Source organism: Phyllobates terribilis, unplaced genomic scaffold, assembly GCF_046119375.1.
Source record: "Phyllobates terribilis strain yellow unplaced genomic scaffold, ASM4611937v1 Scaffold_11__3_contigs__length_659146591, whole genome shotgun sequence".
Taxonomy (NCBI): Eukaryota; Metazoa; Chordata; class Amphibia; order Anura; family Dendrobatidae; genus Phyllobates; species Phyllobates terribilis.
Window position 1 is genome coordinate 341,330,856 of NW_027362771.1, and position 20,177 is coordinate 341,351,032.

Here is a 20,177-nt window from a genome sequence, read left to right on the forward strand (position 1 = left end):
GAAGAATAAGTGATTGTGAATCCTTTTCATCAGCAAAGGCAGCAGCAAGACTACCGCAAAAAAAGAGAATGTTGTGGGTGGTGATCACAGACTCGCTTATCCTTTGTGACTGATTTTTCTGTAGTTTTGCTAGTGTCCTTGTCACTACTGGTAGCATGGAACGTTACCTGCAACCCATTCAGGTTGCACAGGTAGTCCAGCTTGCACAGGATGGTACATCCATACATGTACAGATGCAAGAAAACACCAGAATTGGCAAGTGTGGCATAGGTACTTGGTTCTCTTCAGATTCAAATCATTCAAATGATTCAAATCATTAAGGAAGGTGAAGAGTTCTTAGACAGAGCAGAATTATCTCTTCATGATTCAGAAAGAGAAGAAATTCGAACTGCACCTGACGAAACAGAGGAATGGAAGCATGTGACCCACAGAAGCAGGAGGATCGAGAGGCAGTCAGCACCCATACTGCTCAGGAACCAGTACCAGGCTCTCACGCAGGAGAACCATGAAGAAATACAGCAAAATAAGACTTTGCCAGCAATGAATAACCTTGTAAGCCCTCAGAATCCTCCTGGATGGAGAAAGAAGAATGTTGTGAAGAAAAAACGGAGAGTGGTGGTCATGGGGGATTCCCTGTTAAGAGGAACAGAGGCCGCTATCTGCAGACCAGACATAACCTCAAGAGAAATGTGCTGTCTTCCAGGAGCAAAAATTAAAGATGTGTCTGACAGGATATCAAGACTCTTCAGACCTACAGATCACTACCCATTCCTGCTAATACATGTGGGGACAAATGACACCGCAAGAAAGGACCTGGTAACCATCTGCAGTGACTTTGAAGACTTAGGCAAGAAAGTGAAAGAATTGGGAGCGCAGGTGGTCTTCTCATCCATCCTCCCAGTGGATGGCCATGGAACAATGAGGTGGAATAAGATTCTACAGGTGAACAACTGGCTACGTCGATGGTGCTGTCAACAAGGATTTGGATTTCTGGATCACGGAATGAATTACCTATACGATGGACTACTTGCTAGAGATGGGGTGCACCTTACGAAGACTGGAAAACATGTATTTGGAAGTCGCCTTGCTACACTCATCAGGAAAGCTTTAAACTAGAACAATGTGGGAAGGGAAGCAAAAGGCCAGAAAAAGCCAGACAACTGACAAATACTATTGAGATCTCTGCTACTGGAAGTGGAAAGGAAGAACAAAGACAAAACAATTTAAATAATAAAAATATGGGAGGAAGAGAAACCAATCACAAACTAAAATGTTTTTATACAAATGCACAAAGCATGGGCAACAAACAAGGAGAATTGGAACTACTAATGCAAGAAAAGAAATATGATGTCATTGGAATCACTGAAACTTGGTGGGACGATACACATGATTGGAATAAAAGGCTAAAAGGATACAACTTATTTGCAAGAAACAGACTTGATAAACGAGGAGGAGGTGTCGCATTGTATGTTAGAAAAGCGTATATCTGCACAGAGATTGAAGCTTCAGAGACTGGGAGTTCTGTGGAAACTGTTTGGGTAAGAATACAAGGAGAGAACAACGGAAAGGACACCATTGTAGGCATTTACTACAGGCCACCTGGGCAAGCTGAAGATATGGATGAACTCTTTATGTATCAAATGACCAAGTTCTCCAAAAAATATGACGTAGTGGTCATGGGAGATTTCAACTATCCAGACATTTGTTGGGAATCTCTCTCAAGTAAAACTAACAGGTCAAGCAAATTCTTATCCTCTCTTGCTGACAACTTTATCTTCCAAAAGGTAGGGGAGAAAACAAGGGAATCTGCTACTTTGGATCTAATCCTTATAAACAGGGAGGAAATGGTTGAGGAGGTAAAGGTGGCTGGGACCCTAGGAGGCAGCGATCATGCTATTATAGAATTTTGGATAACTAGAGGAGGAAGACATGTGAAGACTCAAACTTCAAGGTTAGATTTTAGAAAGGCAGATTTTAAGAGACTCAGAAAGAGAATAGGAGGGATCCAATGGCTGGATGTCCTTAAGGACAAAAATGTCCAGGAAGGATGGGAAATTTTTAAAAATGAGATTCTCAAAGCACAATCGTTAACAATCCCGAAAAGTAGGAAGAATGGGAAGCATTTAAGGAAACCAGGATGGATGAACACAGAACTTAAACACATGCTAAAAAGAAAGAAAGAAATGTTTATTAAATGGAAAGAGGGAGGCATATCTAAAGAAGATTATAATGCAGTCTGCAGATCCTGTAGGGCACGTATCAGGATAGCTAAAGCTGACAATGAATTAAGGCTTGCAAGAGATGTCAAAAGCAATAAAAAAGGATTTTGGGGGTATGTCAAAAGTAAAAGAAAAGTCAAAGATGCTATAGGATTTTTACAGGATGAAAATGGAGAAATGGTAAGAGAGGATGTTGAGAAGGCCGAACTTTTTAATTCCTATTTTGCATCTGTTTTCTCTCAGAAAAAAAATGTAACATCAACTGATCTTCACTGTCCTTTTAAAGGAATAGAGGAATCCAAGTTATCTGTAAACAGAAAGATTGTGAGGGAATATTTAGCTAACATAAATGAGTTCAAGTCTCCAGGTCCAGATGAATTACACCCCAGAGTACTGAAGGAGATCATAGAAGAAATTTTAGAACCACTCTCCATAATCTTTGAAAATTCTTGGAGAACAGGAGAAGTCCCAGAAGACTGGAGAAGAGCAAATGTTGTTCCTATCTTCAAAAAGGGGAAGAAGGTGGACCCAGGGAACTATAGGCCGGTGAGTCTGACTTCTATACCAGGAAAGATCTTTGAACAAATTATTAAACAACATGTATGTAAGTACATGGATAAGAATGAAGTGATTAACCAGAGTCAGCATGGGTTTGTAACTAACAAGTCATGTCAGACTAACTTAATTTCCTTCTATGACAGAATCACTGACTGGGTGGATCAGGGAAATGCTGTAGATATAGTATATCTTGACTTCAGCAAAGCATTTGACAAAGTATCTCACACCATCCTTATTGAAAAAATGACCAAGTATGCAATGGACCAGGCAACTGTTAGGTGGATTCATAACTGGCTTAGTGATCGGACTCAAAGGGTGGTTGTAAATGGCTTCACATCCAGCTGGATGAATGTCTCAAGTGGGGTACCACAGGGCTCCGTCCTGGGACCTGTATTGTTCAACATCTTTATCAATGATTTAGATGAAGGAATTGAGGGTAAACTGATTAAATTTGCTGATGACACAAAGCTAGGAGGGATAGCTAATACTAGAGAAGAGAGAGAGAGGATTCAAAAAGACCTAAATAAACTGGAGCAGTGGGCAGCAACCAACAGAATGGTTTTTAACAGGGAAAAATGCAAAGTACTACATCTGGGCAATAAAAATGAAAAAAGCATATACAGAATGGGAGGAATAGAGCTAAGCAACAGTACATGTGAAAAAGACTTAGGTATACTAATAGATCATAGACTGAACATGAGTCAACAGTGTGATGCAGCAGCAAAAAAGGCAAATACAATTCTGGGATGTATTAACAGAAGCATACAGTCTAGATCAGGGTTCCCCAACTCCAGTCCTCAAGGCTCACCAACAGGTCATGTTTTCAGGATTTCCTTAGTATTGCACAGGTGATGGAATTATTGCCTGTGCAGGTGATGGAATTATTGCCTGTGCAATACTAAGGAAATCCTGAAAACATGACCTGTTGGTGGGCCTTGAGGACTGGAGTTGGGGAACCCTGGTCTAGATCACGTGAAGTCATTATCGGTCTTTACTCCTCTTTGGTCAGACCTCATCTGGAATACGGTGTACAGTTTTGGGCACCACATTTTAAAAAAGACATAGACAAACTGGAGCAAGTTCAGAGAAGAGCGACCAGAATGGTGACTGGTCTGCAAACCATGTCCTATGAGGAACGGTTGCAGGATTTGGGAATGTTTAGCTTGCAAAAAAGAAGACTGAGAGGAGACTTAATAGCTGTCTACAAATATGTCAAGGGCTGTCACATTGTAGAAGGATCATCTTTATTCTCATTTGCACAAGGAAAGACTAGAAGCAATGGGATGAAACTAAATGGGAGGAGACACAGATTAGATATTAGAAAAAACTTTTTGACAGTTAGGGTGATTAATGAGTGGAACAGGCTGCCACGAGAGGTGGTGAGTTCCCCTTCAATGGACGTCTTCAAACAGAGGCTGGACAGACATCTGTCTGAGATGATTTAGTGAATCCTGCTTTGAGCAGGGGGTTGGACCAGATGACCCAGGAGGTCCCCTCCAACTCTACCATTCTATGATTCTATGATTAGAGACGGTTCACACTTAGTAAGTTTGAAAGAGTCTACAAATGACATGATGAAAGTCAAGCTTCCTGCTGAACCATCCAGTATGACAGGGTTTGGCAGGGGGACAGTGATGGTCTGAGGAGACATATCCTTGGATGTTCACACAAACCTCTATGTGATTGCCAATGTTACCCTAACTAGAATTAGGTACCGGGAAGAAACCCTCAGAGCCACTGTCAGACTCTACAATGGTGCAATGGGCTGCTCCTGGTGCAGGACAATGCCTGGCATCATGTGCCCAGATTATGTGGCAGTTCATAGATGACAAAAGACATTGATGCCATTGACTGGCCCTCAAGTTCCCCCAACCTGAATCTAACATTGAGAATCTCTGACATATGCATCACCACTTCTCATGCCACTGAGTAAAGACAGAGATTGTCCAGGAGGACACGGATGTTCTTTTTCAGGTCTAGGAGGAGATCCCTCAAGGACACCATCTGACATCCTGCTAACATGTTGGGAGCGCATACAGGCATGTGGTGCCATACACAATACAGAGTCACTTTTCCTTGATGAAATTCACACAGACTGGATCGGTCTACAATTTCAATTTTTCACTCTGATTTTTGAGGGGATTTAGATTCCAGCCTGCAGTTGGTTGATGGTTTTGGTTTCTGACCACTGATACGTCATTCACTTTATTCTAGATTACAGAAACTACACAATTTATCAGTAAAGATTTTCAATTTGAATCTTTTGTTAATCAAGAACACATGTGTGATTTAAAGGGTTGGTCTCGTACCTAAAATGTCATTTCTAAACTATCTTTACACCCCAACCACTTTTGTAATTAGCTTTACTATACAATACCATACACTTCTCCCTATCTAGCTAATCGCAAAATGGTTTTTATTTTGCTGTTCTTCCTGTAACGTTTCGTTTGAGAGGAGTTTCAAACAGGACGTCACAGGAGACGAAGCCGCACTCAGTCCCCGCAGCGTCCATTGCCCTTCCTGGAACAGGTCGTTGTCAGGGGGCATTGCTGCAGTTACTACAGTTTCTTGCATCGGCGCCCTCTGAAAATGTCCTGGATCCATGGTGATGGAGGCTGCGAGTGCAATAAGGAGCAGAGATCCGCCAGCTGCTGTGGATTTGCTAAAGACCTCCGTTGTGTGTCACGATGGTGCAAAAATATGCAATAAAAAGATTTTATCTACCCCTAAATGACATAAATAAAAACATCAGCTCAAGGCACAAAAAAACAAGCCGTCAGACAGCGCCTTCGACTTTAAAGTAAAGACTTTACATGTCTTGGAACACTATGACATTTAGGGTTTTTGTTTGCTCAAATGTTTTTTTACCACTTAAGTGAAAACTAAAAATAATAATAAAAGTTTGGCGTCGCCATAATTGTACTGACTTGTTGAATCATACTGCCAAGTCATATTTCAGAATTGCTTTTTTGCGCAAGTTCACCTCATTTGGATTTTTTTCTGCTTTTTTGTAAATTGAGTGGTAAAATGAACGGTGTCATTCAAAACTACAACCTTTCCTGCCACAAAACAATTATTCTTATGTCTATATAGACAGCAAAAATAAAAAAAAAAATAAGCGGAAGAAATGAAAATGCAAAAACGAAAAAGAAAAAAAAAGAAAAATGGGTTCAAATCAGATCATGAAAATAAGTCAGAAAGTCTTTATTCACAGATTCTGCAGAAAGGAACAAAAGGAGTGCATCATAGAACCATCTCATTCCCATAAAGGTGAAGCCTAAGCCAAGGCTTGGCCACAGAGAAAATGTAGGCCACTTTTGACCGGTCATAAAAAAAATTGTTGAGAAGCACGTTCAAAATGTATGGTGCATTTGTTAGCAAAGCCTCTGGATCTTCATAAAATAGGAATAGGCAAATGTAGAGATTATCTCCAAGAAGAGTGACCCAAATGAGAGGGAGATTGAGGCATATGTTGAAAAGCCAGAGGTGTGTCCATTCAGGCTAGGGAGACCTGAATAGCCTGGAAGCACTCCTGTTGGCTCACAGTAAGGCCACGTTCAGTATTTGGTCAGTATTTTACATCAGTATTTGTAAGCTAAAATCAGGAGTGGAACAATCAGAGGAAAAGTATAGAAACACCTCACTACTTCCGTATTTATCACCCACTCCTGGTTTTGGATTACAAATACTGATGTAAAATACTGAACAAATACTGAATGTGTGAATGTGGCCTTAGTTGCCTACCCAGTACACATACGTCCTCGATATTCAACTTAATAGTATTAACAGTACTGATTCCACAGCACCGTGGAAAATCATGACCTGAGAACACTGTTATGGGCTCACCCGGTGAGGTGGGTTCACTAAGCCATAGGCTAAGGTGAGCAACAAGGACCAGGAGTGTTGATACAGCAGAGCAGGACAAGCCGTATACCTATTGATATGCAGAACAAGATGATCTGAAGAGATGAATATATGGAAAGGCATCTTGGCATAGCAGAGTTGAATGTGCATACAGCATCCTGGAACATAAGAGCTGAGTTGGCAATCAGGCACCTAGCCCAAGCAGAGTCAGATGTGTGGACAGCACCTTGGAACAGCAGAGACGAGATGGCAGCCAGGTAACTGGTAGTAGCTGAGCTGCATGTGTGGAAAACACTTAAAGGGACTCTGTCACCACATATGACCTATCTAAACTATTAATATGGGCATACAGATTATAGACTGCTGAGGAGAGTGATAGCTGTATGTCTTATATCACATGCCTTGTTGTTGATAAACCATCTTTTATTACTTTATGTAAATGACCTCTTCAAGGCTGCGTGTAGGATGTTGCCCATATTAATAGTTTAGATAGGTAAAATGTGGTAACAGATTCCCTTTAAGAAAAGTAAAGTTAGTAGTAATAATAAGACACTTAGTTATAGTGGTTTGCTGGTTGGGAAATGTGCAATTAATCACGGTAAACAATTTTTGGGAACCTGACAGCTGATGCTGCCTGTGGATCAGACATAATGTATGTTTCAGGCACTGGCTCTATGATTTCAGTGATGTATGACTCTGAAATGCTGTGGCATTTTAGAAAAAAAAAAAAACTTTAAAAGCTGCCGGCAACCAAGCCACATGGGTGACTAGCTGGACAGGTGGGTCCACGGCGGCTTCTCTCCGCCCACTGCCCTGGAGTGACAGGTCTCTCACTGCGTGTGTGTATAGGTGGAGATAACCTGCAACCGCACATTAAGGACTAAATAATACAATAAAATTAGTAAATTCTTTATTAGGATAAATCAGGGACCAGACACAAAAAATAGGTTAACAAACATGTAATGGACGACTAGACATTTAAAACAGATGTGAGAAGCAAGGACTCAGCCTATGTATAGAATTATACTACTGCCTCAGAATGCACATATATTAGCAAATACATTTCATGTGATAAATAGATAAATACAGGTAAACTAACATCAAAGATATATTGAACATATAAAGTGCAAATGCATATTCCAGGACTACATCAAAAGGAAAAACAGTCCATCTAAATGGAAAAAATGCTATATAATTCATGTGATACGTGACCTAAATATAGCAATGGCTGTAATAATGTGCATAGTCAATGGCAAACATGAAAATGAATATCAAGATGTAATGGAAGAGTTAATATGGGGTTAGCTTAATACAGACTCAGTTTGGCATGTACCAACAATTTTGACCATGTGTGTACAAACATACATGAATTTAAATGAATTACTGAAAGACATAGTAGAGGAAATTGCAGAACCACTAGCCAGAATCTCTGAAAATTCCTGGAGAACAAGAGAAGTCCCAGAAGACTAGAGAAGGGCAAATGTTGTCCCTATCTTCAAAAAACGAAAGAAGATGGAGCCAGAAAATTACAGACCAGTGAGCTTTACTTTTATACCAGGAAAAATCTTTGAACAATTACGGAACAGCATGTACGTAAGTACTTGGATAAGAATGCAGTAATTAACCAGAGCCAGAATGGGTTTGAAGCAAACAAGTCATGCCAGCCTAATCTAATTTCCTTCTATGATGGAATCACTGACTGGGTGGATCAGGGAAATGCAGTAGATATAGTGTATCTCGCCTTCAGCAAATCATTTGATACTCTATTTGTACTCTATGAAAGATCTAATATCTGTGCAACTGCATTGATGATATAGTGCACAGAAAAGATGATTATTATCCCTTGGATAAACTAAGTATGAATTATCAAAAAACTATTTAAGGATAATATAATACACAAAGCAACTTTATATAGTGCCATATTTCAATAATCTAAGGACCATGCAAAGGATCCTTTGTAATGCACTTAGCACTTCTTATTAGAGAGCAAAACCTTACACCCATATTTTTTCATGGAATACCAGATAGAGAAATTAGAACTATACAATAATAAGAAGTGTTTGCTGCGGGAATTTTTGATTTTATACGAAGTAATTTTAGAAAATAAAAATAAAAGTTATATTTTATAGTGTATATTACTCCAATTTAAAAATTGGCAGTGAATTAATTATTTAATTTTTTGGAGAAACTTGTCATACGACATAACAATGAAATTGTTAAAAAAAAAAAAAAAAAAAAAAAAAAAGAAAACATTGGATAATAGGAAGAGTGTTTCAAGTGGGGTACCACAAGGCTCTGGCTTGGTCCCAGTGTTGTTCAATATTTTTATAAATGAATTAGGTAAGGGAACTCGAGGTAAACTAATCAAATTTGTAGACTATGCAAAAGCTACGAAGGATAGCTAACACTAGAGAAGATAGAGAGAGGATTCAGAAGGATCTAGATAAGCTTGAACAATGGGCATTGTCTAATAGAATGGTATTTAACAGACAGAAATGCAAGATTCTCCATCTGGGAAAGAAAAATGAACATTACATCTACAGAATGGGAGGAATAGAACTAAGCAACAGTGTGATGCAGCAACAAAAAAAGTCAAACACAGTTCTGGGATGTATTAAGAGAAGCATAGAGTCTAGATCACGTGAAGTAATTTTCCCCCTCTACTCCTCCTTGGTCAGGACTAATCTGGAATACTGTGTCCAGTTCTGGGCACCACATTTTTAACAAGATATCAAAAAACTGGGGCAAGTTCAGAGAAGAGCTACCAGGATGGTGAGCGAACTGCAAACTATGTCCTACGAGGAACGGTTAAAGGATCTGGGAATGTTTAGCTTGCAAGAAAGAAGGCCCATGATGAAGCGGCAATACTGAAAGTGAAACGCGCGTAGGGGTCTTTGAGGGGCTTTTGTGTGTATGCTAGCCTGTTGCACTTCTGGCCATCCTGCTCCCTGGGTAAGCTATGAACATTACACTTGATTGATACTATACTAATGTGTTTACATAATGAAATTCAATAATTGTGTTTTGTTCATTTCATTCTGATACACAGGCTGAGACACTGTGATTCACCACCTTTTGGTGGTGTTAACTTGTTATTCATGGCTTTGCTGCCCACTGTGGTATTCTACACCTGTGTACTTTAAATTGCTTACCACGGGTTTTGTAGGTTTGGATTAGACATATTTAATGGCTATATTCAGTGCTGCATACATTTCGATGTATTTTTTGTCTGTCCTGTCTGTTTTTTATGTATTAATGTGTATTTTAATATATATTTAATAAAAAATGATTTTATTTGAGTCTATAAATACTCCACATTTTTTCTCCTAACTAATTGATGTTGTATATGGAGTTTGACGGGGTTGCCAAGCCGTGATAATCTGGCTGTGCGCTCAAGTGTTTACATATATAATGCTTTATCTGGGACGATTTGTGCTAAAAGGAGACTTAATAGCTTTCTACAAATATCTGAAGAGCTGTCACACTGTAGAGGGATCATCATTATTCTCATTTGCACATGGAAACATGAGAAGCAATGGAATAAAACTGAAATGGAGAAGATACAGATTAGATATTAGAAAAACTTTTTGACAGTGAGGGTGATCATTGAGTGGAACAGGCTGCCACTAGAGGTGGTGAGTTCTCCTCACATGGCTGAGGTCATACAGCCAGTGCCTGATATACAGTACAGACCAAAAGTTTGGACACACCTTCTCATTTAAAGATTTTTCTGTATTTTCATGACTATGAAAATTGTACATTCACACTGAAAGCATCAAAACTATGAATTAACACATGAGGAATTATATACTTAACAAAAAAGTTTGAAACAACTGAAAATATGTCTTATATTCTGGGTTCTTCAAAATAGCCACCTTTTTCTTTGATGACTGCTTTGCACACTCTTGGCATTCTCTTGATGAGCTTCAAGAGGTAGTCACCGGAAATGGTCTTCCAACAATCTTGAAGGAGTTCCCAGAGATGCTTAGCACTTGTTGGCCCTTTTGCCTTCACTCTGCGGTCCAGCTCACCCCAAACCATCTCAATTGGGTTCAGGTCTGGTGACTGTGGAGGCCAGGTCATCTGGCGTAGCACCCCATCACTCTCCTTCTTGGTCAAATAGCCCCTTACATGGCCTGGAGGTGTGTGTGGGGTCATTGTCCTGTTGAAAAATAATTGATGGTCCAACTAAATGCAAACCCGATGGAATAGCATGCCGCTGCAAGATGCTGTGGTAGCCATGCTGGTTCAGTATGCCTTCAATTTTGAATAAATCCCCAACAGTGTCACCAGCAAAGCACCCCCACACCATCACACCTCCTCCTCCATGCTTCACGGTGGGAACCAGGCATGTAGAGTCCATCCGTTCACCTTTTCTGCGTCGCACAGAGACACGGTGGTTGGAACCAAAGATCTCAAATTTGGACTCATCAGACCAAAGCACAGATTTCCACTGGTCTAATGTCCATTTCATGTGTTCTTTAGCCAAAACAAGTCTCTTCTGCTTGTTGCCTGTCCTTAGCAGTGGTTTCCTAGCAGCTATTTTACCATGAAGGCCTGCTGTACAAAGTCTCCTCTTAACAGTTGTTGAAGAGATGTATCTGCTGCTACAACTCTGTGTGGCATTGACCTGGTCTCTAATCTGAGCTGCTGTTAACCTACGATTTCTGAGGCTGGTGACTCGGATACACTTATCCTCAGAAGCAGAGGTGACTCTTGGTCTTCCTTTTTTGGGGCGGTCCTCATGTGAGCCAGTTTCTTTGTAGCGCTTGATGGTTTTTGCAAAAGCACTTGGGGATACTTTCAAAGTTTTCCCAATTTTTCAGGCTGACTGACCTTCATTTCTTAAAGTAATGATGGCCACTCGTTTTTCTTTACTTAGCTGCTTTTTTCTTGCCATAATACAAATTCTAACAGTCTATTCAGTAAGACTATCAGCTGTGTATCCACCTGACTACTGCACAACACAACTGATGGTCCCAACCATATTTATAAGGCAAGAAATCCCACTTATTAAACCTGACAGGGCACACCTGTGAAGTGAAAACCATTTTCGGTGACTACCTCTTGAAGCTCATCAAGAGAATGCCAAGAGTGAGAAAGAAGTCATCAAAGCAAAAGGTGGCTACTTTGAAGAACCTAGAATATAAGACATATTTTCAGTTGTTTCACACTTTTTTGTTAAGTATATAATTCCACATGTGTTAATTCATAGTTTTGATGCCTTCAGTGTGAATGTACAATTTTCAAAGTCATGAAAATACAGAAAAATCTTTAAATGAGAAGGTGTGTCCAAACTTTTGGTCTGTACTGTATACTGTCTGTGGATCAGGCAGAATGTATCAGCTGTCAGGTTCACTTTAAGAACATTCTATTTGGACATAAGTAAAAGAGTTTTACTTGCTGGAGAGGAGCAACAATTCAGCCAGTGTTGGACCCAAGCAATATTTCTCATAAGACTCATGTGTGAAGAAACAGCTTCTGCCATTGCAAGGTTCAATATCCCTGCAGAGAAGAGACAAAAAGTAATGAATACAAAAGTTTTAAATGAACATTGCAGGTATCTGGATACCAGCATCTAGTTCTACATTTTCTATATCGGAGATAAGCTTTACAGGTTTTTTTTGTTTGTTTTGTTTTTTAATATGCAGCTTCAAAGATTTTCCGAAAAGGATATTAGGATTTGGAAATCTCATTGCCATGGTTTATTACAACGGAACATACAGTGGGTATGGAAAGTATTCAGACTCTTTTAAATGTTTCACTCTTTGTTTCATTGCAGCCATTTGGTAAATTCTAAAAAGTTCATTTTTTTTCTCATTAAACTACACTCTGCACCCCATCTTGACTGAAAAAGAACAGAAATGTAGAAATTTTTGCAAATGTATTAAAAAACAAAAACAAATATCACATGGTCATAAGTATTCAGACCCTTTTGTCAAACACTCATATTTAAGTCACATGCTGTCCATTTCCTTGTGATCCTCCTTGAGATGGTTCTACTCCTTCATTGGACTTGATTTGGAAAGGCACACACCTGTCTATATAAGACCTCACAGCTCAGAGTGCATGTCAGACCAAATGAGAATCATGCGCTCAAAGGAACTGCCCAAGGAGCTCAGAGACAGAATTGTGGCAAGGCACAGATCTGGCCAAGGTTACAAAAGAATTTCTACATGACTCAAGGTTCCTAAGAGCATAGTGGCCTCCATAATCCTTAAATGGAAGAAGTTTGGGACCACCAGAAGTCTTCCTAGACCTGTCCGTCCAGCCAAACTGAGCAATCGTGGGAGAAGAGCTTTGGTGAGAGAGGTAAAGAAGAACCCCAAGATCACTGTGGCTGAGTTCCAGAGATGCAGTAGGGAGATGGGAGAGAGATCCACAAAGTCAACTATCACTGCAGCCCTCCACCAGTCGGGCCTTTATGGCGGAGTGGCCCGACGGAAGCCTCTCCTCAGTGCAAGACATATGAAAGCCCGCATAGAGTTTGCACAAAAACACATGAAGGACTCCCAGATTCTGATTAATAAGATTCTCTGGTCTGATGTGACCAAGATAGAATTTTTTCGTGATAATTCTAAGCGGTATGTGTGGCGAAAACCAGGCACTGCTCATCACCTGCTCAATACAATCCCAACAGTGAAACATGGTGGTGGCAGCATAATGCTATGGGGGTGTTTTTCAGCTGCAGGGACAGGACGACTGGTTGCAATTGAAGGAAACATGAATGCGGCCAAGTACAGAGATATCCTGGATGAAAACCTCTTCCAGAGTGCTCTGGACCTCAGACTTGGCCGAAGGTTCACCTTCCAACAAGACAATGACCCTAAGCATACAGCTAAAATAACAAAGGAGTGGCTTCAGAACAACTCTGTGACCATTCTTGACGGGCCCAGCCAGAGCCCTGAACTAAACCCAATTGAGCATCTCTGGAGAGACCTGAAAATGTCTGTCCACCAACGTTCACCATCCAATCTGACGGAACTGGAGAGGATCTGCAAGGAAGAATGGTAGAGGATCCCCAAATCCAGGTGCGAAAAACTTGTAGCATCATTCCTAAGACGACTCATGGCTGTACTAGCCCAAAAGGGTGCTTCTACTCAATACTGAGCAAAAGGTCTGAATACTTATGATCATGTGATATTTCAGTTTTTCTTTTTTAATAAATTTGCAAAAATTTCTACATTTCTGTTTTTTTCAGTTAAGTTGGGGTGCAGAATGTACTTTAATGAGAAAAAAAATGAACTTTTTTGAATTTACCAAATGACTGCAATGAAACAAAGAGTGAAAAATTTAAAGGGGTCTGAATATTTTCTGTACCCACTGTAGATCACAGATCAGAAGGTGAAAGTTACACTTTTTTTGTTTCATTTGTAAAAATTAACTCATTTAAAAATTGATGGCAAGAACACATCTCACGTTGGCACATGCTGTTGTGATGGTTGTAGTATGTGGTTTAGCATTGCCTTGATGAAATATACAAGGTCTTCCTTAAAGAGATGCTGTCTGTATGGGAGCATATGATGCTCTCAAACCTCTATATAATATTCACCATTGATTGTGCCTTTTCGGATGTGTAAACTGCCCATGCCATAGGCACTAATGCAAACCCATGCCATCAGAGCTAAAGGCTTCTGAACTGTGTGCTGATAAAAGGAGAGGGAATATCCAGCTTTAGTCCACAGGACCCAGCATCTGTGGTGTCCTTGAAGAATTTCAAATTTTGATTCCTTTGACCACAGAATAGGTTTCCATTTTACCTTAGTCCATTGCAGATGAGTTTTGGCCAAGACAAGATGGTATAGTTACTTGATTGTGTGAATATGTGTGATAGAGCTTTAACCCCTTTACAACCTTGGAAGTATCCATACGTCCTGGTTGGGAAGGACAGGAGCTCTGTGCGCGTCATCACTGCCAGGTGTTCACCTGACACTCGACTCTCACTGCCAGGAGCGGCGCCGATCGCAACATGTAGAAGACAGGGAGAGGGAGGGGGTTCCCTCTCCCCTCCGATCGGTGCCCCCGCAACATCATCGCGATGACCCGATCGTTGCCATGGTGACCCGAGGTAGTCATGGCGACATCGGGGTCACCAGGCTATGGCAAGCTTGTTAGACCGTGCGCAGAGCATGGTCTAAGAAGTTTGTGTCAGTGCAGCACTGATAGTTATAAAGCATTGCAGTGCTCGTGAATTGCAATGCTTTTTAACAGCAGAGTGCTGAAAGTGAAAGTCCCATAGAGACTATGTAAGAAAATTTTAAAAAAGTTAAAAAAAAATAATTGTAAAAATATATACAGTACAGACCAAAAGTTTGGAGACACCTTCTCATTTAAAGATTTTTCTGTATTTTCATGACTATGAAAATTGTACATTCACACTGAAGGCATCAAAACTATGAATTAACACATGTGGAATTATATACTTAACAAAATAGTGTGAAACAACTGAAAATATGTCTTATATTCTAGGTTCTTCAAAGTAGCCACCTTTTGCTTTGATGACTGCTTTGCACACTCTTGGCATTCTCTTGATGAGCTTCAAGAGGTAGTCACCGGAAATGGTATTCCAACAATCTTGAAGGAGTTCCCAGAGATGCTTAGCACTTGTTGGCCCTTTTGCCTTCACTCTGCGGTCCAGCTCACCCCAAACCATCTCGATTGGGTTCAGGTCTGGTGACTGTGGAGGCCAGGTCATCTGGCGTAGCACCCCATCACTCTCCTTCTTGGTCAAATATCCCTTACACAGCCTGGAGGTGTGTTTGGGGTCATTGTCTTGTTGAAAAATAAATGATAGTCCAACTAAACGCAAACCGGATGGAATAGCATGCCGCTGCAAGATGCTGTGGTAGCCATGCTGGTTCAATATGCCTTCAATTTTGAATAAATCCCCAACAGTGTCACCAGCAAAGCACCCCCACACCATCACACCTCCTCCTCCATGCTTCACGATGGGAACCAGGCATGTAGAGTCCATCCGTTCACCTTTTCTACGTCGCACAAAGACACGGTGGTTGGAACCAAAGATCTCAAATTTGGACTCATCAGACCAAAGCACAGATTTCCACTGGTCTAATGTCCATTCCTTGTGTTCTTTAGCCCAAACAAGTCTCTTCTGCTTGTTGCCTGTCCTTAGCAGTGGTTTCCTAGCAGCTATTTTACCATGAAGGCCTGCTCCACAAAGTCTCCTCTTAACAGTTGTTATAGAGATGTGTCTGCTGCTAGAACTCTGTGTGGCATTGACCTGCTCTCTAATCTGAGCTGCTGTTAACCTGTGAATTCTGAGGCTGGTGACTCGGATAAACTTATCCTCAGAAGCAGAGGTGACTCTTGGTCTTCCTTTCCTGGGGCGGTCCTCATGTGAGCCAGTTTCTTTGTGGTGCTTGAAGGTTTTTGCAACTGCACTTGGGGACACTTTCAAAGTTTGCCCAATTTTTCACACTGACTGACCTTCATTTCTTAAAGTAATGATGGCCACTCGTTTTTCGTTACTTAGCTGCTTTTTTCTTGCCATAATACAAATTCTAATAGTCTATTCAGTAGGACTATCCACCAGACTTCTGCACAACACAACTGATGGTCCCAACCCCATTTATAAGGCAAGAAATCCCACTTATTAAACCTGACAGGGCACACCTGTGAAGTGAAAACCATTTCCAGTTACTACCTCTTGAAGCTCATCAAGAGAATGCCAAGAGTGTGCAAAGCAGTCATCAAAGCAAAAGGTGGCTACTTTGAAGAACCTAGAATATAAGACATATTTTCAGTTGTTTCACACTTTTTTGTTAAGTATATAATTCCACATGTGTTAATTCATAGTTTTGATGCCTTCAGTGTGAATGTACAATTTTCAAAGTCATGAAAATACAGAAAAATCTTTAAATAAGAAGGCGTGTCCAAACTTTTGGTCTGTACTGCATATATATATATATAAAATAATAATTAAAAGAAGTTATTATACCAAAAAAGTACATATTTTATGTAAGTTTTGATAGACACAAATGTAGTTTTTTTTTTTATCAACTTTGTTGTTTCAGTGTTTCAAGATTAGTCAGATATTTATATGGTTACTGACGTACAATTATAAGCATTTCACAAGTTTTTACACTTTTATTAACAAATTCATAAAGTTTATGTAAAGAATCAATATTTCCAGTGTTCACCCTTATTTTTCTAGATTTCTGGAATTTATCCTGGCAGCTGGATCTCAGCATTTGGGCCAAATCCTAACTGATGACAACCCATTGTTATCTAATCAGGGCGTGGAGTTTATCACAACTATGTTTTTGTTTGTCCACCTACTTTTTGGGGTTTATCACAGAGTCTCAATGGGATTGAGATCTGGGGAGAATTTGCTCTTGAAAGATGTTTAGATCCCATTCTCTTTTAGCTGGCTCAATGGTTGCCATGACAACCCATTGAACGCTATGACTGGCATCGCTGCCGCATTAGGATCACATGGACCGACGCCTGGGAATCAGTCCTACAGTTAGCACTGTTGCCAAGCGCCGGGTGCTGAACACTGCGATCAGCACCACCAGGGACAATGATGAGGGTAGTAGTAGTTTGCTCTCACAGTGTCCCTGTGTAAAAATAAGAATAAAATAACAGAATCCCTATACTCGCCTGTCCTAGGTGTCCCCCACTGTAATCCATGTGAGGGATCAGCAGAGGAGCCGGGGAGAATGAGCCGCTGCATCGAGAGGGCCCCGGAGCTGAGCTGAGCTCAGGAGCGGTGTCCTGTCACTCACTGAACGCAGCTCCGGAGCAGCTCATTCTCCCCGGCTCCTCTTATGATCGGTCACATGGATTACAGCGGGGGACATCTCCAGACAGGTGAGTATATGAATTTTATTATTTTATTCTTATTTTTACAGGTGGACACTGCGGGAGCAGATACTACTACCCTCATCATTGTCCCTGCTGGTGCTGATTGCACGTGTGATATGGATGACACACGGATGTTATCCGTGTGGGATGTTTTATTTTGGACAGTGCATCCGCAAAAACAAGGACATGTCAGCCTGTGAAGCACACGTGTGTCCGTGGAAACACACTGACATGTGCATAGACTTATTCATTTAAATGGGTCTGCGTGTGTCAGTGTCTCCAGTATGTGTGGAAACTGTCACCACACGTACTGGAAACACGGACGTGTGAAAGAGCTCTTATAGAGAGATGTCAGCTGTGTTTCACAGCTGGTATCTTAATGATTTGGTGCTGGCTTAGCCCATGAGTTCGTTCCATACTCCGGCACATGACATGTGATGCACTATTACGTCACATGTCTGTAAGGGGTTAATATAAGTTATAAGGGAAGCTGAAAAAAAAAAAAATCTAACGTTTTTTAAAATCTACATTTAACATAACCAGATTTAAACAATAGGTCATTTTTTGGCGAAAGATTCCCTTTATATCTTCCCTAATATTTGACTTATATGGGAAAAAAAGCCTTTTTCAAGTTTTACTCTGCAAAAGTTACAAAACATAATGGGCCCAACTCATTAAAACGCTTACGACAGAATCCTGGTGTAAAAATGTACAAAATTTAGTCGCAACGTGGGGATCGGCTAAAATGTTGCGACTTTTGGCATTCTCTTTTCACTCACCTCTGTCAAAGTGGGAAAAGCTAATTGGCGACTGCTGCTTGTCAAATTCATGATTATCAGGAGTAAGATTTGTGGCAAGGCGCACATGGAGGCGGGCACCACTCGTCAGATGCTCCTGATTCATTAAGAGAAGTGCGCCTCTTAATGAATCAGGAGCCTCGCACCCGCCCTCTCACCAAAACCAGTGAGAGAATCGCTGGTCTTTATGAATCGGTAACAATATATATATGGGATCTCTGTAATTGTACTGACCCGAAGAAGAACGCTGTCTTAACATTAATACTGCATGGTGAATGGGGTAAAAAAAAAAAAGAAAATTAAGAAATTCCTAAACTGCTATGTGTTCATTCTGCCTCCCCAAAATTTGAATATGTTTAGTGTCACATTTATCCGATGCTTTACATTAAGCACTTACCTCAGGGTTTATGTCGAAAGCTTAAGAACCCTCTAAAGCACACGTCAAACTTTGGCCCGCAGGCTGAGTTTATTTAGCCCGCGACGCCGGAAGTGGCCCTCCACACCCGGTATCACACTTTTAACTGTATCGGTATCCTGGATGCTGATACAGTTGAAAGCAATGATGGAGGAAGGAGATTTAGCTGATGCACCCTCTCCCATCATTCCCCCTCTGCCTTTAACTTGTCAGCGTCGCGGGCACAATGACGTCACTACAATGTGCTCGCCATGTAGAGGATCGTAAGACACTTTGAAGGGGAGTGGTATTTTTTTTTTTTTTTTAATGTGAGGCCCATGATACTGCATGGATGACTATGCGGGGCCCCTGATACTGCATGGAGGGCAATGCGGGGCCCCTGATACTGCATGGAGGGCAATGCGGGGCCCCTGATACTGCATGGAGGGCAATGCGGGGCCCCTGATACTGCATGGAGGGCAATGCGGGGCCCCTGATACTGCATGGAGGGCAATGCGGGGCCCCTGATACTGCATGGAGGGCAATGCGGGGCCCCTGATACTGCATGGAGGGCAATGCGGGGCCCCTGATACTGCATGGAGGGCAATGCGGGGCCCCTGATACTGCATGGAGGGCAATGCGGGGCCCCTGATACTGCATGGAGGGCAATGCGGGGCCCCTGATACTGCATGGAGGGCAATGCGGGGCCCCTGATACTGCATGGAGGGCAATGCGGGGCCCCTGATACTGCATGGAGGGCAATGCGGGGCCCCTGATACTGCATGGAGGGCAATGCGGGGCCCCTGATACTGCATGGAGGGCAATGCGGGGCCCCTGATACTGCATGGAGGGCAATGCGGGGCCCCTGATACTGCATGGAGGGCAATGCGGGGCCCCTGATACTGCATGGAGGGCAATGCGGGGCCCCTGATACTGCATGGAGGGCAATGCGGGGCCCCTGATACTGCATGGAGGGCAATGCGGGGCCCCTGATACTGCATGGAGGGCAATGCGGGGCCCCTGATACTGCATGGAGGGCAATGCGGGGCCCCTGATACTGCATGGAGGGCAATGCGGGGCCCCTGATACTGCATGGAGGGCAATGCGGGGCCCCTGATACTGCATGGAGGGCAATGCGGGGCCCCTGATACTGCATGGAGGGCAATGCGGGGCCCCTGATACTGCATGGAGGGCAATGCGGGGCCCCTGATACTGCATGGAGGGCAATGCGGGGCCCCTGATACTGCATGGAGGGCAATGCGGGGCCCCTGATACTGCATGGAGGGCAATGCGGGGCCCATGATACTGCATGGAGGGCAATGCGGGGCCCATGATACTGCATGGAGGGCAATGCGGGGCCCATGATACTGCATGGAGGGCAATGTGGGGCCATTATACTGCATGGAGGGCAATGCGGGGCCCATGATACTGCATGAAGGGCAATGCGGGGTCCATGATACTGCATGGAGGGCAATGCGGGGCCCATGATACTGCATGGAGGGCAATGCGGGGCCCATG

At 42.0% G+C, this 20,177-nt stretch overlaps 1 protein-coding gene across 2 annotated transcripts in view; it reads right to left on the reverse strand.

Moving 5' to 3' along the window:
- ICE2 (interactor of little elongation complex ELL subunit 2) overlaps positions 1 to 20,177 on the reverse strand; it is a 117,744-nt gene that overhangs the window by 75,958 nt on the left and 21,609 nt on the right. The window contains exon 2 of one of the 2 annotated variants that reach the window (XM_073652802.1): positions 12,042 to 12,146. The exons of the other annotated variant lie outside the window; for it this stretch is intronic. Within the exon in view, the coding sequence (XP_073508903.1) occupies positions 12,042 to 12,146 (105 nt within the window). The remainder of the gene's footprint in view (positions 1 to 12,041; positions 12,147 to 20,177) is intronic. 2 annotated transcript variants of the gene reach the window in all.